At 39.6% G+C, this 22835-nt stretch overlaps 11 protein-coding genes and 2 further genes across 11 annotated transcripts; 7 read left to right on the top strand and 6 right to left on the bottom strand.

The window, feature by feature from the left end:
* Positions 1-11: 11 nt before the first annotated feature.
* On the bottom strand, positions 12-962 carry Ecym_5473 (acyl-CoA-binding domain-containing protein; the record flags this gene model as incomplete). Its single annotated transcript, XM_003646989.1, has 1 exon — positions 12-962. The coding sequence occupies one exon, from the start codon at positions 960-962 to the stop codon at positions 12-14; it is 951 nt and encodes a 316-aa protein (XP_003647037.1).
* A 683-nt stretch (positions 963-1645) lies between these two features.
* RPL12A (60S ribosomal protein uL11) lies at positions 1646-2143 on the bottom strand (the record flags this gene model as incomplete). The annotated part of the gene is made up of 1 exon (XM_003646988.1): positions 1646-2143. One exon carries the CDS (start codon positions 2141-2143, stop codon positions 1646-1648), a length of 498 nt encoding a protein of 165 aa, XP_003647036.1.
* Positions 2144-2827: 684 nt separating this feature from the next.
* Positions 2828-5122, bottom strand: MAK10 (Mak10p; the record flags this gene model as incomplete). The annotated part of the gene is made up of 1 exon (XM_003646987.1): positions 2828-5122. One exon carries the CDS (start codon positions 5120-5122, stop codon positions 2828-2830), a length of 2295 nt encoding a protein of 764 aa, XP_003647035.1.
* A 513-nt stretch (positions 5123-5635) lies between these two features.
* On the top strand, positions 5636-7138 carry AFG1 (Afg1p; the record flags this gene model as incomplete). Its single annotated transcript, XM_003646986.1, has 1 exon — positions 5636-7138. One exon carries the CDS (start codon positions 5636-5638, stop codon positions 7136-7138), a length of 1503 nt encoding a protein of 500 aa, XP_003647034.1.
* Positions 7139-7289: 151 nt separating this feature from the next.
* Ecym_5469 lies at positions 7290-9706 on the bottom strand (the record flags this gene model as incomplete).
* Positions 9707-9953: 247 nt separating this feature from the next.
* On the top strand, positions 9954-10787 carry VMA8 (H(+)-transporting V1 sector ATPase subunit D; the record flags this gene model as incomplete). Its single annotated transcript, XM_003646985.1, has 1 exon — positions 9954-10787. One exon carries the CDS (start codon positions 9954-9956, stop codon positions 10785-10787), a length of 834 nt encoding a protein of 277 aa, XP_003647033.1.
* Positions 10788-11305: 518 nt separating this feature from the next.
* Positions 11306-12475, bottom strand: RML2 (mitochondrial 54S ribosomal protein uL2m; the record flags this gene model as incomplete). The annotated part of the gene is made up of 1 exon (XM_003646984.1): positions 11306-12475. The coding sequence occupies one exon, from the start codon at positions 12473-12475 to the stop codon at positions 11306-11308; it is 1170 nt and encodes a 389-aa protein (XP_003647032.1).
* Positions 12476-13921: 1446 nt separating this feature from the next.
* Positions 13922-15070, top strand: ERD1 (Erd1p; the record flags this gene model as incomplete). The annotated part of the gene is made up of 1 exon (XM_003646983.1): positions 13922-15070. One exon carries the CDS (start codon positions 13922-13924, stop codon positions 15068-15070), a length of 1149 nt encoding a protein of 382 aa, XP_003647031.1.
* A 110-nt stretch (positions 15071-15180) lies between these two features.
* Positions 15181-15902, bottom strand: Ecym_5465 (the record flags this gene model as incomplete).
* Positions 15903-16361: 459 nt separating this feature from the next.
* On the top strand, positions 16362-17546 carry DFM1 (Dfm1p; the record flags this gene model as incomplete). Its single annotated transcript, XM_003646982.1, has 1 exon — positions 16362-17546. The coding sequence occupies one exon, from the start codon at positions 16362-16364 to the stop codon at positions 17544-17546; it is 1185 nt and encodes a 394-aa protein (XP_003647030.1).
* Positions 17547-18104: 558 nt separating this feature from the next.
* CAT2 (carnitine O-acetyltransferase CAT2) lies at positions 18105-20066 on the top strand (the record flags this gene model as incomplete). Its single annotated transcript, XM_003646981.1, has 1 exon — positions 18105-20066. The coding sequence occupies one exon, from the start codon at positions 18105-18107 to the stop codon at positions 20064-20066; it is 1962 nt and encodes a 653-aa protein (XP_003647029.1).
* A 599-nt stretch (positions 20067-20665) lies between these two features.
* On the top strand, positions 20666-21442 carry VPS71 (Vps71p; the record flags this gene model as incomplete). The annotated part of the gene is made up of 1 exon (XM_003646980.1): positions 20666-21442. The coding sequence occupies one exon, from the start codon at positions 20666-20668 to the stop codon at positions 21440-21442; it is 777 nt and encodes a 258-aa protein (XP_003647028.1).
* A 405-nt stretch (positions 21443-21847) lies between these two features.
* On the top strand, positions 21848-22582 carry STE14 (protein-S-isoprenylcysteine carboxyl O-methyltransferase; the record flags this gene model as incomplete). The annotated part of the gene is made up of 1 exon (XM_003646979.1): positions 21848-22582. The coding sequence occupies one exon, from the start codon at positions 21848-21850 to the stop codon at positions 22580-22582; it is 735 nt and encodes a 244-aa protein (XP_003647027.1).
* Between the last annotated feature and the right edge of the window lie 253 nt (positions 22583-22835).

Raw genomic sequence — 22835 nt, 5'->3', positions numbered from 1 at the left:
AATGTGTAAGTTCAATCTATCCGAAAGTAGACACTATGTAACTTGTACTTACCCAACTGGTCGTTGATAATCTGGAATGCGTACCAGATATAATTGCGGATTTGAGAGAAAACGCTGCGATCAATGGTATCGGAAAAAGGAGCTGCAATACCAGCAGCAAAATGTAGTTCCAATGGTTCTTGGCCAGCTTTTAGCTTACATATGCCGACCAGGAACACGCTTAAGATGGCATAGGCTATAAATCTCTTGAACACTTTATAAGTGTACTTAAAAAGTGTCCAGACTAACCACGATAAGCGTTTTTTAATGCGCCGGAATGGATCATTATCCCTTACGTCACCTGGGTCCTTAGGAGCTACTTCTTTACTCCTTAACAATCGCTCGAAATGTGAATCCCTTTCTTGAAGGAGAGTCTGATAGATCTGTTCCTTTATTTTCAAAGCCTGGGGATCCAATGCGTCACTATTACTCAATAAGACAGCGCTTTCTGGTTCACTACCGTAGTCACTTGCCCCTTCTTTAGGGTGCGAAGCTTGCCACCATAAGAACTCCAATTCTGACAACATTTCTCTGGCAGCCAATGTCCCCATTGCGTATGTTTTCATAGTATTTATCAACAATTGGATATATCTTTTTTTAGCTTCTGTGCTAGACATGCCCTCCTTTGACTTCCATGTTTCCCATTTCTTTAGCGCAATTACAAATTCAGGAGAATCTGAATTACCTGATGGCTTTTGTATTACAGACTCTACATCACCTTCAGTCGATTGTTTGAATAAGGCATAAAGTTGAATTCGAGTGCTCGCGGGGGGCCTTGGAAGTGCATGATACCCCTTAGCTGAAGAAAGCGTCTGCACGGTTGCAATAGCCTTTTCAAAGACTATATCCACCGAATTGTCTGACATCAATTTGAAATTTATCGCCGGTAGAGTCAAATAGAAGTTACTAGGTCCAGCAAACATGTATGATGTTTCCCTGTATCAGCAATTCGCCCCCTGCCTTTCATTTTTCGAACACTGCAGCGCTACGGCGCTGCAGTGTTCGAAAAGAATACAGACGATATTCGGCAGTAGTGAGAGAACCAAGAATATACACCCCGGCAACTAGGTCAAGATTAACGAAATGTGTTTATGGAATTGCAAGATGTGTGTCCGTGAAATGGACCAATATATCCACTTTTGAGGATATCTTGGTGAGTAATAGACAAGATTTATCTTGTTTGCTATTAAATTGGATCTTGGTACGTAAGTAAAAAGACCAAACACAGCCGGGTGAAAAATGGTGCAAATTGTATGGTAACTTGAAAGCTTTGGATAAATTATCCATCGACGTGTACTAGGATATCCCTGGTTGTAACAAGGAGCAAGGTTCCACATCGATCTCAGCCCAAAGGTATGCCAGACTTGCCCCAGAACACACCAACCTGATCTTTTACCAAGTTCCAGAGTGTAGACAAACGTTCAATAATACTCTGGGAGGGAGTTCAAAAGAATATGAACTCCGTCCCATAGCGATCAATCAATAAATTCTTTGAAATTATTATAACACGAAAACGATCCATTAGTTATTTTATTTTTAATAACCCTAGACTAGTAGAAAATACAGAAATATGAAAATGACAATTTGCACGTTTTGTTAAGCGATTTTAATTTTCTGGAATTTCAATTTCACCGGCGTTGATACTCTCGATGATGTCGTGTGGGTTTTTGTAGTTAACACGGGCACCAACAGATTGAGCAGTACCTAGGATTTCCTTAGTAACAGAAGCCAAGTTCTTACCGAAGGACTTGTCTTTCATTTGTCTGGCAATTTCAATGATGTCTTCCAACTGTAAGTTACCAGTGTGCTTAACGTTCTTTTCCTTCTTTCTGTCTCTTGGTGGTTCCTTCAAAGCAGTGATGACCAACGAAGAAGCAGATGGAACAACAGAAGCAGTTGCTTGTCTGTTTTGAATTTTCAATTGGACAGTAACCTTGATACCTTTGAAGTCCTTGGTAGCCTTAGCGATATCTTCACCAACCTTCTTTGGGGACAAACCCAATGGACCAATTTTTGGAGCTAAGGCAGCGGAAGCACCAACTTCACCACCAACGGCTCTCAAGTACAAGAACTTAACTTCATTTGGATCAAACTTTGGAGGCATCTTTCGTTAATGGCTATTCTTTGATGGGTACCACAAGTTAAGCTCTACAAACTGCTGAATATTTAACTAACTTTACGAAAACTATATTTTGATACAATTGCAGCTCTGGACAAAAACTGTCACTGTCTGCGTGGGCCGGGAACTCTGTTGCGATGCTGCACGTCCGGCGGCCAGCAGCTCCCCCTGAAGGTCAGCTCGCTAGGCGGACCGGCTGTTTCGACAGGCTAGCGCTAGGCAGAGGCCGAGGCGAGTGTGGACAGAGGCTAGGCGGACGTCGCCCGAAGGCAGCAGAGATGAGGATTGCGCGAGGCTATACTACTGGAAGAAAGAGGGCTACATGAGGGGCTAAGAGATAAAAAACACACACCAGAGAAAGCTACAGGTTGTATAAGATCAATGGGTTAATTGAAGGTCTGGTGTAGGTCTTGAAGGCCTTCTAAAGTCACTTCATTTAAATGGCTTAAGCTTTGTTCTTGTACGATTTTGTGCGCTGTTTCACGGTGCTGTACAGCAAAGAAATTACAGCAATAACACCCAGACATAATAAATATGTATGGGTTCAGAGCAGTCAAAAGAATATTCATCTAATATCTTGAACTTGAAGTAGTGTCAGCATTCATAAACTGTATTCATAAATGTAAATAAAGCTGAGCGTTATGCTTAATTAGGTGTATATAAATAATGTCATTTAGTGGAAATATTTTGTAGCTTTAGTATTGGGAAATATTTACAAGCATCGGAAACATAAGTAGCTTGGGCTTTGTATTTCTTGAGACTGGCATCAGACGGCACATCACCCAGCTTGTATAGTATGGCTGCCCCGTTGAGTTTCAAGGCAAAGATGTTTTTTTCTAATTTTGAATACCACTCTAATGCGGATTCTTCAACAAGTCTGTTTCCTGTGAATGAATTTTGGCCTTCGGTGTTATCAGCGAACTTTAATGATTTAATTATATTCTCTAATGCACTTTTAGCAGTTTCCAGTTCTTTATTTATTAACTGATGTGACGTTCTACATTTAGAAACAAATCCAGGTTCTGTAAAAGTAAATGTGCTCAAAGAATCTTTGAAAGTTTCATAGGTTGGTAACTCTGGAACACCAATTGAGGAAAATGTTTTGAATCTCAGTTCATGGAGGAACTCGTTTTTTGAGAATTTTGTTGCCGCTGGGTTATTGCTATCTATAATACCATAGGACACTAAGATACCAAATTGAAGAACCTGAGCCAGGCACAGGGATTTGATCAGGGTGCACTCGGAGGTCATATAATTTACAAATTGCAGGTTTTGACGCAGCTGCGGGGTGGTGTTGTTCATTAATTCATGGTATTGAGCTCGCAGTTTATCCTTTTTAGGTCCTGATTTCAATTTCTTTAGTTTTTTATTCATAGATTGGATAGATGCGGTTCTATCTTCTAGGAATGCCTGCACACGTTGTAGGCAACAACCAAGATGGTAAGCCAGATAGTAGCTATACCAATACATTGTAAAAAATTCCCAAGACTTGTAAACTTCTAACTCGAAACCTTTGAGTGTAAACTCTAACATTGAAATAAGCTTCATAAAATAAACCCAAGTGTTGAGCGGCATTAAAGATACATCTTCCAATTGACTAATTCTATCGATGATTCCCTTGGACTCCAATTTTGTTTCAAATGGCTCGAGCTTCGCTTGAAGTGAATCCCACAGTAACAATTGACGGTTATAACCCTGCCTATATCTACAGGTGTTTTGAGCCATGTTCTGATACCACTCAAACAGAGCAGCGGATATTTCTTGATAAAAATCATTTAAGTTCGTTTTGAATTCCTCATCACCTTCTTCAAGGATGTGTTTTTCCATTTGGGTACCAGATAGAGCAAAATTCAATACAGTTTGATGCGTGAAATCTGAAAAAGTATAAATGCCCAATATGGATTGGTCATCCCTCATAAGATACAACGGGAATAGTGCTCGTGCAATAACATGTCTTTGTCTTGATCTATTGAAGAACCATGCAAATTGTCTAATCTCAACGACAGACCTGGCAAATCTAACTTCTAACACGCTTAAAATATCTTTAGCCATAGTACCATACGCTAAATATTCTTGACCCGTAGGTTCATATAGTTGTTTTGGCGGATGCTGATTAGACAGAAACTTTTGAATGCCCCTAGAGAAAGATCCTGGAGGTGGTTCATGTATCCAATTGTCTTTGTTCAATTCCTCAGCTACAGTTATCAAATTTTGTAATGGCTCAACGTTTTCAGATGGTGGACGATTAACTAATGGCCTATACTGATGAATTTTAATCAGGTTTTCAAATAAGCACACCAACAGCAGAAGCCGTTTGCCCTCTGGGTACTTCTCTTCAATTAACTGGCGACATTCTAACAACTTGTCCGAAATCTCTGAAACAGGGACGTCATCCAGCATATAAAGACCCATCGTATTGCAATTCAAGTCCTCTTCCTCATAAATAACACCGGCTCGAAGCAATGAATCAACGAAATGTATTAACGAAAAAGTGGCGAACACACATGTGCTCAAAACTTTATCATAAAGCTCAGAGCCCGTGTTCAATTGAGCCTCTTCAAGCTTACCCTTTGGAACTTTCTTGCACCGCTCACTCAAATAATCAACATACCTACAACTTAACACAGTGGTAGGTAGACTCTGATAATCATTAAGCCAATCCATAATAGAACGACATAAACGATCAACAACACTCGTCACAAACACTATTTGTGCATCTCTATCCTCACCATATGCCTTTTTACTGTCAAATTCCAATTCTGCAGGGGTCAACTCCAACAAAGTAGAGTCCAACTTAACATTATTTACCTCCAATGCATGTGTACCTTCAAACAGATCAAAATCAGGTAGTTTGACGATCTCATCAGCCCTCAACTGCAGTGCAAGTTGCTTCAATGAATCTGTAATATCCACAAGTTCATTCTCTTCATCCAATATAGACAACAAACGAAACTGGGACTCCATCAGGACTTCCAATCTTTGAATCTGCAATTATAGAAGATCTTAAACTTATTCAACGTATAACGAGTTTTTATAAAGTTGCCTCAATGTCGCTAACCACTTAGCTAAGATCACTCTTCAAAACTAAATATAAGTAATATTGTATGTTGGATGTTTAAAAAATCAAGCTAAAAAGATATTAGCAAGCTAAGCGGAACTTTAACAAAACCATCATCTATTTAAAATAACAAAGTACCTGATAAATACACGTTAAAAAGCTTATTTGACAAGGTGAAACATGCATTTAACGTCCGGTTTGTTGTAGACACCTGCTAATGCTGTATACTAGGGTTCGAATTGCCTTTTTATTACACTATTTTCTATCACAGACAAACAGCAGAAGAGCATCTCCGAATGCCCCGTGACCGAGCCCGGACCAGACTACAGGCAACTTAATTGAATCCTAGAGAAAACAAGATTTATTTCATAATAGCATCAGGTAGCCAACCATATCGGATTAATAGTCGTTTGGCAAGGATGTTTCGCCAGCTGCGGGTGAGTTCGGTAAAATGGAATGGAACATTTAATAGGTCTGCAGTGATCTTATTACAGTTGCGTTTTCAATCGCAAGTTGCTGCTACTCCTATATTGGAGTATGATCGGTTGGTGAAGTTAGGAAAACTTAGAGATGATCCTCATCAAAGGAAAATTATCAAGTCGTTAGCTCATTTGCATGAGAACCTAATGAATTATTATCCTGCACCGGTGAAGAGACCAAGTCCATTAGACCAAGTTGGCTGGAGAGCGTCAGTTATAGGGCGATTGTTTAAGAGGCGGAAGTCTTCCTCTAATGAGGCTGTAGCGAAAGGGATCTATTTATATGGAGATGTAGGGTGTGGAAAGACTATGCTTATGGACTTATTTTATGCCACGATTCCGGCTCATTTGTCCAAAAGTAGGATTCATTTCCATCAATTTATGCAGCATGTGCATAAAAGATCGCACGATATTATAAAGGAACAAAATCTGGATGCGTTAGGTGAGGCTAAGGGCAAAGAAATTGATCCAATCCCTCTTCTTGCTGCTGAAATTGCCAATAAATCTCGGGTATTATGTTTTGATGAGTTTCAAGTTACAGATGTGGCTGATGCCATGATTTTGCGGCGTTTACTCACTACTTTATTGTCAAACGAATACGGTGTTGTGCTTTTTACCACGAGTAACAGGAATCCAGATGAATTATATGTAAATGGTGTTCAAAGACAATCGTTCATTCCATGTATACAGCTATTGAAGACGCACACCGAAGTCATATTCCTAGATTCTCCTACAGATTACCGCAAAGTCTCAAGACCAGTTTCTGATGTTTATTATTACCCCAAAAAAGGTCTATTGTATCGTTCCAAGAAATGCGAACTTGCTCGAGCTAAACACGTTGATGGATGGTTTAATTATTTTGCCCAAATTCAAGAGGAGAACCAAAATTCTTCCACAAGTTTGAAAACTACACGTAAAGTGCTGCACCAGTTTCCGTTAAAGATATGGGGTCGTGAACTTTTAGTCCCAAGATGTATAAAAGGACATGTTGCACAGTTTTCATTTAAAGAACTTTGTGGACAGCCACTTGCTGCTGGTGATTATTTGTCATTAGCAGCTACTTTTAAAGCGTTCGTTGTGACAGACATTCCTTATTTGTCTATTTTCGTTCGTGATGAAGTTCGGAGATTTATTACCTTTCTAGACGCCGTTTATGATAGCGGCGGGAAGCTGGCAACTACAGGAGCAGCAGATTTCACATCTCTTTTTGTGGAACCAGAGCATATATTAAATGACTATCAATTAAAGGAAGCATCGCAAGAAACGCCCAAAAAGCAGCAAGAAGTTGGTCTAGATGATGATCTGGTTTCGAAACACGGTTTTTCAAAAGAAATAGCCAAAAAGGCACAGATGTTTGCGCTAGACGAGGAAAGGTTTGCCTTTGCAAGAGCTTTAAGCCGGTTATCCCAAATGAGTACTACTACTTGGGTCGAAAAGAAATAATTTTTCAATTAACATTTATCTTGTATTTATAACTTACTGGTGGATAGCATCCGCTACCCATTATAGGGTATGCATTTGGGTAATCCAGCCTGCATTGAAAACATTCCTTATATTATCAACTATTTCTACTCTATGAGAGCATGCAAATGGCTTAAATTTGTAAATCAATTTCGTCGGCGTTTACAGGTTGCTCTGCCCTGTTAATATTGCCACCCAAAACGTCTGAAGCAATGAAATGGATATTGCCTTGTTGATTTGATACTACCTCTGTGTCAACTGAGAAGGTTTCATGCAATTCCCTTTTCAGTCGTAACATGTCCTTGTAACTTTGTTTGTTACCATTACGTAATTCGAAATCATTCCAGTATTCCCATAAACTTAAGTTCTTATTAGGGTGTTGCAGTCTAGCTCCAAAATTGAGCAGGCTTCGTGTCCTTGCATAGTCTTGAAGCTTTTCTTTTTTTGCAAATCTAATACAAATCTGGCAACCTTAGAGGCAGGAAGTTGTTCAATGCATTCTTCATACAGAGGTCTGGCATTTTTATCTCCCAACAGGTCACGGCAACTTAATAAACATATTTCCCATAGAGTGCACTTACTTTGCAAAGACTTTGTTACCTTACATCCTCGGTGGAGAATATCCACAGACCTTTTTAACATGTGATTATCCTTTTCAAATTGACTGTATAAAATGAAAAAGGACTTACAATCCAAACCATGATCCACTAATTTTAAAGCACTTTCAAACAAATCTCGAACATGTTCCTTTGGTAATTCCTGTTTCATAGCTTCCGCAAGATATATGTTCCAGATTTCAAATGAGGTTTCCGGGGGAAATAGTTCAATCGCACGTTCATATATTGAAAAGGATGCCTGAATCATTCCGTGATCCTGTAAAAAATGGGCGTAGTTAATGAAGACTAAAGGAGTGGCAAGTTTCAACTTAATAACCAATTCATATACAGCCTTAGTTTCTTCAAGCGACTTTTGGTCATTAGACTTGGACTCTAAGAGATCTAACAAAAAGGACCATAGTTTCAATGAAGTAAAGACAATACTCTGAGCTGAAGAATTCGAATTGAGCTCGTAGTTCTCTCGCAACAAATCATGATTTTCTGGGACAACCAATGCCTCTCTGAGTACACTAACGGAGCCATCTATACCATTTAAATCAAGCTCTGTCTCCGCCCATTTTATCCAAATAACTTCTAAGTCTAGTAAATATTTGTAAGGAACATTAAGTGCTTTGTCAAATATTCTTTTTGCTGAAGCGTAATCATTATTTTTAATATACAACTCCGCATAACGACACCATAATTCGCCAAATTCACCTGGAACAGATTGGTTCTTGGTATTAACAGTTATAACTGCATCTGCATATACTGCTGCTTTTTCACTAACTTTGGTATACAGATCTACACGAGCCAGCCAATGTTTTATGTTATCAGGTTCCTGCCTCAATTTTAAATCATTTAATAGAATAGGGTGTTTTGTAACAAGGTTTTGTAATACATTCACATGCATTGTTAAGTCTTCATTCCATTTTACTTCTTCTGAGGGATTGTCCTTGATACGTGAAACTAGTAATTCTGCAAAAGTCTCTTCAAAGAGTAAAAGAAAGTCGTATATTAGAGAAAAATCCATTGTATTAGTAGTTTCATTCAGCTTCTCCGTTAATAGTTTATTCGCTTCTTTATATCGTCCAACTCTTAAATAATGCTTTGCGAGAAGAATTGTCAAATGTGCCGACTGGTTAGGGAAAAATTCACTACATTTTAAAATAACATTGAGTAACTTTTCAGTCGACAAAGTAAGATCTAAGGCAATCATATATCTATGATATAATTCGTATGAAGCATCTTTCTTCAATTCAATTCCGGAAACAAAGACCTTTTGATCATAAACGGCTACAATCCGTGGATAATCTTTAGTCCTTTGCAATAATGGTAGCAAACAGTACACATCATCAGCTATCTCAATATATCGAGATATCATCTCTGAGGACCAAATATCTGGTTTTGGTAACTGTTCAATACGAATAGGAAACAACCCTTGTTGAAGTAGATCCATGATGTCATCATCGTTGCTATCATCAAGAACATCGCTGTCCATTTCGAATGACATGGTAGTTCTAATGTAGTCCATAACTAGCTCCCAGATCTTCATATGATCTTCAAACGGAAGAACACTCAAAGATTCATTTACCAGACTACGGATTAGTTTTAAGTCGCCTTGTAAAAGCATGAATTTCAAGTACATGCACCATGCGTCAGTTATCTTCGAGCAATATGATAGGCATTTTGTAAATAAAACATTCACCTTACTGTATTCATCAGCATAAATGACAGGGTTAGCTAGGTTCAAAAAATCCATCCTTATTATTAAATATTCTCTCCAAATGTCCCATTCACCAGGTACTTCATTCAGGCATCTTTCGTAAACCCAAGACATCGCTTCATGGTTATTTCGCTTTGCAGCAATATACCTCGACCAGTTAATTACATTTTTCGGTTCTTGAAGGATAGAATACTCATATACCATATCATCATCCGTAGTATAATTATCCATAGCCCGTACCCTCTCTACTTAGGTTCCATCATGTTGAATGAAGTTGTAGTGATGCCTATCTTTGTAAGCTTCAAGAATCATGACGAACGGATGCGTATGGAATGATTGACTTCTGCAATTACTTATAGAAACTGCATATTCTTGTAGTCAAATAGGTTCCTTAAGACATCCATATCATATCAGAGGGCTCCATTTGTAAGAATTGGTAGTTGGAAAGTAGTAATTTCAGTCGTATTACGGTTTCTAGATGTCAGCAAATAGAGAGCAGGTTTTCCCAACACGTATGACCCTGGGGTTAATGAAATCAAAATTGAAAGGAGCGAATCAGGGTCATTCTCTGTTAAAAAGGAAGTCAGAGGCATTAACGAAGAGGTTTCGTGAGATTACCAAAAGAATTGATGAATCTAAGCGTAGAATGGGGACGGTGATGCAGACAGCTTCGTTTTCGTTAGCGGAAGTTACATATGCTACTGGTGAAAATATTGCATACCAAATTCAAGAAAGCGTTGCCAATGCTAGATTTAAAGTTGGAACCCGTACTGAGAATGTGAGTGGTGTATATTTACCGTTGTTTGAATCCTCTATTGATTCGGTCATCAACGATTTTAAGTTGACAGGTTTGGGACGTGGTGGCCAACAAGTCCAGCGTGCTAAGAACATTTATACGAAGGTTGTCGAATCATTGGTTCATTTAGCATCTTTACAAACTGCGTTTGTTATTTTAGACGAAGTTATTAAAGTGACAAATCGACGGGTGAATGCTATTGAACATGTAATTATTCCTAGGACTGAAAACACCATCGCATACATCAATTCTGAATTGGATGAACTAGATAGAGAGGAATTTTACCGGTTGAAGAAGGTTCAGGAAAAGAAGCAAAAGAAAAGCGCTGCTTTAGACGCAGAATTAAAGGCGAAGGCTTTAAATGCTGCTAATAAGTTGGAAGTCGAAAACACTGATTCGGGTATTGATGCTAGTGGTACTGGGGGCCCTATTAATGAAGAATTACCTTCGACTACTTCTCACACCCAGGCTGGTCAAGATTTGGTTACGGAAAGGGAAGATGATGTCATATTTTAGGTGGTTTTGCTGAATTATTATATGTCTGATTGTATATGTTCAAAAATATTTGATTGATTGTGACTTTACCCAATACTTCTGAGTTTTTTTACATATTAGAAGAACATTTAACCAAGATATAAACTATTAAAATACTCTAGTCACCGTGTACTTTACCTAAAGAAATGACATTTGTAGCTCTGTAGTTGGACAATATCGTATCTTAAAAAAATCAATGGTACTCCTTAATAGTTTCAGCAGCACTAAAAAAGCTATAATCACAACACTATGGGTACACTGGACATATCTAATGTCACCCATGTGGGCAGAACATTTCAAGCTAGTTCTTGAAACTATCCTTTAATTGGGTGAATCGACCCCATCAAAGTAGTAAGCTCTCAAGTTTCTAGTTTCTAAAGAAGTACATCAAAAATCAAAAGTACATTTGAAAACTATATACATGTTGTGCAAAGGTAATATCCGAAATTGCCTACAGACTATTACAATACCCTTTTTTCATAATATTAGAGTTGATACCACTACCGCTTAGATGCCCTACCAGCTTTGCCTCTTGGTCTATCCTTTACTTTCATTCTATTTTGGTTTTTGCCTCTTCTAGTCTTGTAACCCTTTGCCAATTGGCCCCATGGAGACATAGATAACTTTTTAGATTTAGACTTACCTCTACCACCACCATGAGGATGGTCGCATTTGTTCATAGCAACACCTCTAACAGTCGGCCTGATACCCAGCCATCTGGATCTACCGGCTTTACCAAGAGAGGAATTCTGATGATCAATATTGGAAACAACGCCTAATGTGGCACATGCATCTATTGAGACATAACGATGTTCTCCACTTTGTAAACGAATAACTGCTTTCTTCTTCTCTGGAATTTTAGACAAGATACGAGCATACGTACCAGCTGCACGACAAAACTTACCAGGACCAACCGGGGTAATACCAACATTGTGCACAATTGCACCAATTGGAAGCATAGATATAGGTAGACAGTTACCCCTCTGAGCAGTATGCACGGATAAAATGGCTGGATCGATCTTACCACCCATTTCTTGCAATAAAGTAGAAGGAATACCTCTTCTATAAGATTCAACAGTATCTCCAGCTCTCAGCCCATCACACGCTAAAATATAGCTTAAATTTCCAGTTTGGTGACTTTTAACTAATGCAATATGTGCGCTTCGGCCCGGATCATACTCAATCCTTTTGACAGTATGGGCGCCTGCATCCCAACGTTTGAAATCAACCAAACGAAGCCTCCTTTTATGGCCGCCTCCCCTATGCCTAACCGTAATTTTACCAGAGTTATTTCTACCACCCTTACCTCTCTTCGCAATCGTTAATGCAAGAATAGGTCTGCCTTTGTGTAAATATGAGTAAATTGGAGAACGATACCATCTCAACCCGGGAGAAACTGGTTTAAGCTTCTTCATTTTAGTCACCTCTTTTGACAACTTGCGCCGTCTTTTAATTAATTCATCTTGCTTCTCAAGGGTCACTAAATCAGTATCATTTGGTACAATGCTCAGCATACTAGCGTTGATCCCAGTCATTGGAAGTGTTGGGTCATTATTATTCGTGGGTATCTGCTGCAAAAGGGTACTACTTCTGTATAACAGTCTCATCTGAGTTTTGATACCCAACCCAGTGGACGCAAACCCCGCCCTTAGAGATGTTAATAACATCATTCTGGATATTCCAAGCGGATAACTGACGCCTTTTGGCCCTTTGATACTTCAAGTAAAACCCTGATGAACCCGCTTCGTAGACCAACTTTACTAGTATCATAAATAATAGTAACTTTGGTAGAGGTTATTTCAAAAAATTTTCATATCTCTTTATACGAAATGTCCAATCGACCTCTAGTATTACCCGGACAGAATATTTGTTGAATCAAGATACACCAGCACTTGCGCCAATATTCATTTCATCCCACGTAGGAAACTTATTGGAATAGTAGTTTATCGACCAATTGGCAACCATTCAGTCTGATGCTCGTTACGTCCACTGTTTATATATGTAAATTATGTAACAATTACCCTGATTTAAGCTAAGGCCATCTCTCTACCTTAAGTCCAATCGGCCAACTTCTCTGCCGTCTATACCATCACATAAAAATTTAGGACCACCCGTCATTATCCCTGAAGTAAAATCAATGACAACCATTCAACAGTTGATAACCCAATCAAAGGTCGAAGATTGATCACTTGTGCCCTACTTCAATGAAGAATCTTTTCTTTACTTCCAGAACACCCACGCATCGTCCGTCAAAAAATTAATATAAATCCACAAAATTTCTGCATTGAAAAACTTTTGAAGTCTTGAATGATACCTATTTGCAAGTATTATGTACGGCATGCTAGTTATTGAGCCGGAGCACTCCCAGCCCGTTTGATGCTGGTCGTGTCTTCAGGAACTGATGACTTGCTACTCAGGGAACAGTGGTTCTCTGGGATGTGACGACGAAAATTCTGTTTGCTTCTCAATTAAAGTTTATCGGTACCACAAAGATAAATTGTACGCACGTCGATCAAGTGAGAGAAAGATATTTAAACATGATGACAAACTGTCGCCCCAGGCGGATTTCTAATATGAACGATTCGACTATTATAGCCAAACACTGAAAATTCTGATATTTTTATATCTTTCGTAGCTAGATCCGCGGACAATCTGGGACTTAGAGTTGAGCGGTTTTTACATGTCGTGTCACATTCCAAATATCATAAGAAAACTTGCAAATTTTATTTAGTGAAGCTCTTGAGTTTTTGTTTTGATAGGATGAAGGATATCATAGATTCCATGCTAATCATGAACAGTTGTGTCTGGCGCATCGCAAGATGCTCCTTCTCAGCAAGATTATAAATATGACATTACGTTACTGATTAAAGCATAAGAACTCACAAGCATCTTTAGTAGTCTTGGTTATGCATATAATGGTAGAGGTAGGTGTTACGTGGCTTTCTTGATTGACTTGATGTGGTTGTTTATTTGGATGTTGCCGAGCTTGTAGGTCGTAAAGTACTAAAATAAATGTGTATATAGATACACATAGCGCATTACATGTATTTTTTACAAACTTACGGTTAGATGAATTAAGGAAGCAAGTGCAAAAACCATTTACTACAGTAGAGAGCATGTCGGCGTTGAAGGCTGGAGAAGTGACCGCATCACTATCTGATTATGTCTTCATCCTGTTTCCAATTCCACAGCATGTTGTTCTCTTGGTTATTCTAGGTCTATGGCTCTGGTACTGGGAGCTTTGCATTTTGTCTTGGAAGATGGATATTCCCAGGGTGATCATTGCAAATGATCCTTACGACATTCGGCCCCAACCAAGCTCTTCAAGGATATTGAGTGGTACACGGAAGTGTGTAGTAAAAATTACCAAGATAATTCTCCCATGGCATTTATTGGTCTTCCTAATATTGCAAAAATCCTTCAACGTTCAACAAGATTTGCCAACATGGCTACTAGTGGCAATTAATTTTTCTGGGTTACTACAATTTCTGGTGATTTTATTTATTCTATTGAGAAGTTCAGCAATGCTACGTCGATGTCTCAAGGGGATTTTGTTTTGGGGCGATATTGAGGGTAAACCATTAAGGACTAATTATGTCTTGCTTGCAGATACATTGACCTCGTATAGCAAGCCTTTTATGGATTTTGGATTATATCTATGGTATTTAACGTTGCTGCCGTTTGATAAAAAGCTTACTTTGACGGAATCCAGTAGTGAAGTCTTTATGAATTTTGATTTGGCTATAGGACTGCTGCCCTATTTGATAAGATTTATCCAATGTCTGAGAGAATATGCTCGATTAGACAATCCTTGGAGTACCCGCAGAGCTAGCTTTTTTAATGCATTAAAATATTTCTCATATTTCCCAATTATTGTTTGTGGTTTATTCAGCCGCATATCACCTGAAACCTTCCCTAGTGGCACTATATATTGGTTTATGTTGTTCAACAGTTGCTACAGTTTTTGGTGGGATATAACGATGGATTGGAAATTGGGTTTATTAGATTTCAGTTCCACGGGTGTTGAAAGAAACGAAATCCTTAGAAAACGGAGACTTTACTCTAATGATTGGTATTACTATGGTGCAATCGTATTCGATTTTGTTGTAAAGTTTATGTGGATGTGGGAGTTACTGATAAAGAGAGTTATTGTCTCTTGGGAGACGAATTTGCTATGGCTACACACACTAGAAGTCTTCAGACGCTGGATTTGGACGTTTTTTAAAGTAGAAACAGAATATTTATCCGTTGGCACCAAAAAGTGACCGCTCCCCTGATGCATAAGTTGGTAGGCTCTATGAATTTGTCTTTTATTTTTCTACTTACTCATAAAAATTGTACAATGCCAAATATATTTCACGATAGAGTTAAAACCTCATTTTCTTCTTTTGTTAGAATTAGCTTTTCTCTGGTTTGCCCTTCTTTCAGCCTTGGTCAAGTACCTGAACTTCTTTTTCTTTGCGGGCTTATCCTCCATACCTAGAAACTTTGCATATTTCTTAGCCCTATCTATACTCTCATCCAGAACCTTCTTAGAATTTTCAAGCTTTACGTTGTTCAACCGAGCTAAGTACTCAAAATTATTATTGGGCTCTAATGGCTCGATTTCAACCGTTGTATCATCTTCATAAACTTTCTGCTTTTTTAAAATAGGCTTCACAGACCCTTCAGAGTCACTGTCAGAAAATCCATTCCAAGAATCCTCCTCCCCGTCCTTCTCCTCCGCCCCCTCATCAATACCACCACCTCTCTTACGCTTTTTTTTATGTTCCAAAGATACTGATGACTCTGCCTCGCCGTCACTCTCCAACGTCCCAACTTCCCTCATCGACTGTTTCAGTTTCTCTAAGTGTTCCTCCATCTCTTTTTTCTTTCATCCCTGATTTTCTTCCTTTCCTCGATCCTATTAACACGTTCCTGTTCTTTTATCGATTCCTTAGCCTTCTTCTGCCTCTCTACCTTACGTTTGTGGAACCCAGTAAGATATTCTAACCGGGAATCCCTATCAAAAGTAATCTCCTCTGCTCCATGCCTTTTACCAGCATTCTGCTTGTACCTCTTCCCTCCAGAAAGAATCTCTCTGTTATTCCTCACCATAGTGAATGCTTTAATCCTCCCTCCAGCTCGACTCACCCTGTGCAACTAGGAATGCTCTTCTTGAGATTGTCATTAAGATCTAATTCAAATCTATTATATACTCATCGAGAAAATTTTCATGTTGATAACAAAGGCGGCTATAAACCTTAACAAGAACAACCAGTTGATCGATTATACGTATACACAGATGCAAGCACCAGCCCTTGCAGTAGACACCGCCAGCTTCACCACCAGATGCTGAACTATCATAAACAGCCCTGGTGGAGAATTCGAGATTGGAACGTTATTAATAAGGATTCTGCACCCACACACCATACAATGATAATTCGTATAATGTAATCTCGATAGTCGTACGTAGGAAACTGATAACATTTAATTTAAGACACACGAATTGTAGTCTTGTACCCCCGGTAAGTGTTCAAGAACAAGTGTTTTGTTCTAGCAGATCCGACAAGACAGATGGCGATAGCAGTTCAGAGTAACAGTGTGATAGTACAATTCCTCAGTGATATACCTATAGTAACAAGATGCATACTCTTTATTCTGTTGCTTTGGTGTATAAGCAGATACACCCAATTAACGCTTCTGAGCATTGTTGTTTCGTGGTGGGATTCTAGATCACATTCTTATGAGTTTTGGAGGATGTTTGGCCTATTTATGGTTGTACACTATAACTCGTTGCAGACGGTACTTATGTTGTTTTATCAGGTATACACCAATTCCTGTAATTTAGAACTGGACTATTTTGTGGGAGATTCGGTCAATTATTCGTTCTTCTTACTATTCTGCATGACTACTACAACGATATTGGCTTCGCTATCTGTAGCGCTCTTTGAATTTCGTATTGCAACTCTATTTCCTGCGTTTGAAGCTATTTTATTATACACATGGTCGGTTACCAACACTAACACATCCGTTAACTACATAATTTTCTCTGTGCAGGGCAAGTACCTTCCCCTCATCAACCTTCTGATCCATATTCTCGACCACTCTCCGCATGAGTTGTCTATGATGCTATTTGGGTACACTTCGGCATACATCTACTGCTGTTTGGATACCTGGACCTTTGGCCCGCTCTTCGGCTTCATGACCAACAAGCCCAACTATGGCTACCCAACGTTCAAGGATAACCATTTTAAAGGCAGACACCTCTTAATGCGGCTCTTTGGTTCGGGTGCTAAAGCTCACCCCCCGGTGGCACAACCCCACAGAGGTGCCGCCAAGTCTACAACCAGTGCAACCAACTTCAAGGGCCAAGGTCGCCGTCTTCATGACGGCAAAGCCATCCCCCTCGCTCGCCGAAGCTTCTTGACACCATCAACAGCCCCTCGCTGCGTCGAACTCATCAGGTCCGCCTCCCAATTCTCCTCCTCCATCTCCCCAAACCGCCTCGTCATCGTGGACTTCTTTGCAACATGGTGTGGTCCTTGCAAAATGCTCGCCCCAATTTTGGAACAATACGCCTCCCAACATCCAAACGTCGATTTCTACAAGCTCGACGTCGATCACCTCAGCACCATTGCCTCCACCTACTCGGTAACTTCCATGCCCACGGTCATCGTATTCAAAAAGGGCACAGAGCTTGCCAGGATAGTTGGTGTCAACCCCACGGCGATCAAAAAAGCAATCCAATCCAATTCATAATCCCGACTTCATGAACGCAAATCCTATTTCTTCTAATGTTTACATACAAATAGTCTATACTCATCATCATCACCTGTCTGTCCTCGAGCCTGCTATTCCCCATCAGGGTAACCCACCAGCGCCCTCCGGCTTGGTCCCCCCCCGTGCCTCAATTCCGTCGTTGCAGCTCTTTCCCTTCCTCACCCAATTCCCCATACTGGGTTCCGAAAATCCATGAACTGTTCGGAAGGTGATTATCGCCATTAATGAACATGGTTATAGCAAGACTGGGTTAGTAGCAATCGGAGTCATGTGTGTTGATGACCACACATCCCATAGATAGGGTCTAATGCGTTGGTGCCACTTAGGGTGAGGGTGGATAGAACAGTTAATTTGTGTGACTATATTATTACTACTTTCTATTTACTGTTTTTATAGTGAAATGGCGTATTAATTGTGCTTATTGCGTAGAGGTATATATAATGTTGCAAAGTAGAGTTAGATCGAAAGGAGCGATAAGTTCTTGTACAATATAGGGATTGACAATAATAAGAAAACACTCACCCGGGAATTCGTCTGATGATTAAAAGTAAACATCCACAGGTGGTAGTTAGAAGGATGGTATCTGCATTGAAGTCGTACCAGTTTGAAACTAAAAATGGTGAGCATTATGTTGCTAAGCATCAGAATGCTTATTATCAGTCCAAGAGAGTAAGTTTTAAGGGTGAAACGTTTTCAAAACAGGCGGCGTTGCCATCATTACCGGTTCCTGAGCTAAGTTCGACGATTCAGAAGTATTTGGATAGTGTAGCCCCATTGTGCAAGACTGAGGAGGAGGTTGAGAGACAGCGGTACTTGTGCTCGGAGTTTTTGAAGAAGCAGGGGCCCGTGCTGCACTCACGACTTTTGGAACATTCCAAGGATAAACGGAATTGGATGAGTGAGTTTTGGGATAATCAGTCGTATTTGGAGTACAATGATCCTATTGTGCCGTATGTTTCCTATTTCTTTGGCCATAAGCCGTTGCCTATTACTCATAAGGCGATTGATGAGGATTACTTGGTGAAGGCTACGGCAATAATTACTACTGTTGTGAAGTTTATTGAGGTGCTAAAGGATGAGGCTATACCGCCTGAGGTTATCAAGGGTTCTCCTTTCTGTATGAATAGTTTCCAGCTGATGTTCAATACGTCCCGTATTCCTGGTAAGGGCCGTGACAGTAATGTTTTCTATTCTATTTATGAGAATGATTTTGTAACGGTTGCTTATAAGGGTAATTACTACAAGGTATTTACTCATGACAGCAAAACTGGGAAGCCACTGGCACCTGCCCAAATTTGGAAACAGTTGTATGATGTTGTGCACAAGGTGTCTGCTTCTGTAAGAGAGGATACCAATGCTGGTGTTGGACTGTTGACTACGTTGCCCCGTGACGAATGGCACGCTGCGTACTCAAGCTTGATGACCAATTCATTATCCCGTTCATCCCTGGAAACAATTCATCGCTCGTCATTTTTGCTTGCATTGGATTCTGAGCAAAGACCAATCTCATTGGAGGACAAAGCTAGAAATAACTGGCATGGTGATGGTGTCAATAGATTCAACGACAAAGCCGTTCAATTCTTTGTTTGTGGCAACGGAGTTTCCGGATTCCTTGCTGAGCATTCGAAGATGGATGGTACTCCCAACTTGTTTTTGAACCAGTATGTTTGTCAGGAACTATTGAACCTAGACCCTAACGAGTTTGCCGATTCTATTAAATCCGGTTTGTCTTCGGAGGAACACCTTCCTGTTCACTTGCCATTTGTTCTCACTCCATTCATCCAGTCGATTATCGCTAGCGCTCGCACTGCTTTCCATGAAGTTATTGGTGAGCATGACCTCCGTGTGTGGAACTACATTAGATATGGGAAGAAAACAATAAAAGGCTTTGGGTTTTCTCCTGATGCTTACATACAACAAATTATACAACTGGCTGTTTACAAGTATTTGGGGAAACAACTCCCAACTTATGAAGCAGGCTCCACGAGGAAGTATTTCAAGGGTAGAACAGAAACTGGCCGTTCTGTGTCCAGCGCCTCTGCTGAATTCGTCAAAACCTGGCAATCACCAAAGGCTACCCCAGCAGAAAAGATTTCTGCCTTACGTGAATCTGCAAGGTTCCATTCCAATTACTTGGCAATGGCCGCTGATGGCCAAGGTATTGACCGTCACTTCTTTGGTATGAAGAACATGTTAAAACCTGACGACGAAGTTCCGGAGTTATTTAAAGATCCCTTGTTTCAGTATTCATGTACCTGGTTGGTGTCAACCAGCCAGTTGTCTTCTGAATATTTTGAAGGCTACGGCTGGTCTCAAGTCAACGAAAATGGTTTTGGTTTGGCATACATGTTGAACAATGACTGGATGAACATCAACATCGTTACAAAACCAAAGAAGTCTGGCTACGATGTAAATGAATTCCACTACTGTCTAACCCAAGCTGCCAATGAGATGTACGAATTGCTATCCAGGGAGGCTCAGTCAAAGGCTAAATTGTAGACAAATCTTTCCCTAGTTATATATTCTTATACCCCTCTGGGGGGTGAATTTAACCTTTTTTACTTTTAAGATCACACAAACCCGCTTATCCGAACAGTGTTTACTGCCTCCGGACTCTAGAACAAGTCTTCCTCTTGTGTTAGTAACATAAACAGCTTCCGGGCTTAGCAGGGGATAAGATCTAGAATAATATTATATTTGATCATCCATCGGGATATGAGTATTTATCATGATCCATATTTAATTTAGCGTTATGGTGCCCCCCATATTTTGGATCTCGACTCATTCCTCGCCCAACATTACATGAAACCGAACACAGCTCTATGCTATATCCCGGTAATTCTGAAAATATTAATTGAACGAATCATATAGTAGTACACTTGAATGCTGCCCACCATTCCTGAAATGTCCTAGGCTTTAGTATTAAGGTTCCATGGACGTACTGCATAATTCACTTTAATAGAACCGGGTAACACAAGATCAGTGCTAATGAGCTTGAAAGTTTTATTGAAATATCATGAAAACATAGGAATAATTTTCGAAGGTTATTTATAGTCAACTAAGTATCAGGATAAGAATATCACTATTGAGTCCATACCATGGGCTTTGTTGAGGAAATCAACCCGAGAACTTACAACCCTCATCTTTATTTTAGCAGCCTTAACTCTCTCACTCCGTCTTACAGAAACCGGATTTCTAAGTCATCCTCAAGCAATTCCCACAGGTCAAATAAAAGGGTCAACTATTCATTGGCGGACTTGGAAAATAAGATATACAATCAGAATAAACAATCAGATAGCAATATAAGTGCAGAGAATGATAGAAGCTCAGGAGGATTGGACCGCTACTCGCAGCATGAATTACTAAAGTCAAATAAGAGATTTATGGAGCTTGATACAGAAAACTTTGCAGAAATAAGGGATGTGTCATACCTCATGAGCATTATCACAGGTATAAACAAGGATCGTATTGATCAGGCAAACACCGAAATTTCAACAGGTTCAGTACTGCCACAGAATGCTTCAGTAAACAGAGCCAGAAACAAATTTGAATTGCCAAAAAACATACAGTTGATGTACCATTGCACAAAACCTCCCGTACCGAAGAGAAAGAATACAAACCGAATTGTAGCATTGAAGAAAACACTGTCTTCTAGAAGGCCCTTAAGCAGCTATTTGGATACATTGGACCAGGTAAACAAGAGCATCATATACAACAATGTCTACAATAAAAAAATTTCCAAGGTTTTACCTGTGATAACCGTATGCTCGATATGCGGTGGATATAAGAGCATTTCGAGTTGCGTCAAATGCATGAACAAATTATGCAGTCTGAGATGCTACAATTTACACAACGAAACAAGATGCTCTCAATAAGTGGTAACAAATATCGTCACCAAGCTCTATCGACTTGGCCACCGACGCCCTCTCCTCCTTCTACACCTGCTGTGGGGTTATCAAACCGAGACCAACACCACTTTTCAACCCCTCCAAATGCCCTTTCAAGGATCCTGCAGCACAAGATATATACTGCTGCGTCTCAAGGTTCGTTCGTTCGTAGTATATGATGTTTGTTATTAATAAATCAAGTGACTGTAAGGGGATGTAAGGTCACGGGAATCAGACCAACTCATAAATTTGCTTTGATAGTGAAACTGTCAAAGTCGGACGGCGCAAGCACAGCGCAAAGATAGAGCAAGCACCAGAGCGTTAAAAAAGGTCAGAATTTCCATCCATTGCAACTGTTAACTAATTTAAAAATCCATAGTTCATCAGCAGAATATGTCGACCGAAGAAGATATACCAGTTATCATTGATGGCAAGCCCTATCCGAACATCACCAAAAACCCCCTACATGTAATCTGTTCTACTGCATATGTTTTGGGAATTTTTCTGGGCCTTGGCTGTGGTCTATTTAATTATGTGAATTTTAAAAACTTCAATGTGTACATCATTGCTATGGCAGTGTTTCATTACCTGGAGTATTATATTACTGCCCTGTATAACCCTGGTAAAGTTAACTCAGAGTCCTTTTTGATTAACAATGGTAAGACTTATGCGTTTGCGCACATTTTCGCGACAAGTGAGTATGCTATTGAATTCTACTTGTATCGGGAGTGGAAGTCGACCAGGTACAACGGATTCCATATGCTGGTTGTTGCGTTCGGAATTATTCTTATCTTATTTGGTCAATATGTGAGGTCTAAGGCGATGATTACTGCAGGACAATCGTTTTCGCATGAAGTGAAGACAACTCGGAATTCGGATCATAAATTAGTGAAAAGTGGGCTATACAGCTGGTCCCGCCATCCCTCCTATCTTGGATATTTCTGGTGGGCATTAGGCACACAGGCTCTACTCTTGAACCCGGTCTCTTTTGTATTATATATCTTCCTGTTGTGGAGATTTTTCAGTAAGAGGATTCAGTTTGAGGAACACTATTTGATGAGATTTTTTGGTGCCGAATACGCATCCTACAAAAAGGCAGTGGGAGTTGGTATTCCTTTTATTAAATAGGTTTATGCAAACTTATTCTGCGAAATTTATTATTGTGTTTCTAATATGGCCTAAATGTAATTCACCAACTATATGTTAATATAATTATGTACTCTTTATCTCTAACATTAATGTTCGTATATGTCGGGGTCTCTTTTCAATGTTGCTATATTAAATGGTGTGTACTGTTACAAATTGGGGAAGTATCAATTTCTCGACCAGCAAACAGTACGAATACAAATTAAATCGGATAAAGACTATCACATGCACATTC

The sequence above is a fragment of the Eremothecium cymbalariae genome, chromosome 5 (genome assembly GCF_000235365.1).
Source record: "Eremothecium cymbalariae DBVPG#7215 chromosome 5, complete sequence".
Taxonomy (NCBI): domain Eukaryota; kingdom Fungi; phylum Ascomycota; class Saccharomycetes; order Saccharomycetales; family Saccharomycetaceae; genus Eremothecium; species Eremothecium cymbalariae.
The sequence above is the reverse complement of the archived record's forward strand: the minus strand, read 5'-3'. Positions and strand labels throughout refer to the sequence as shown.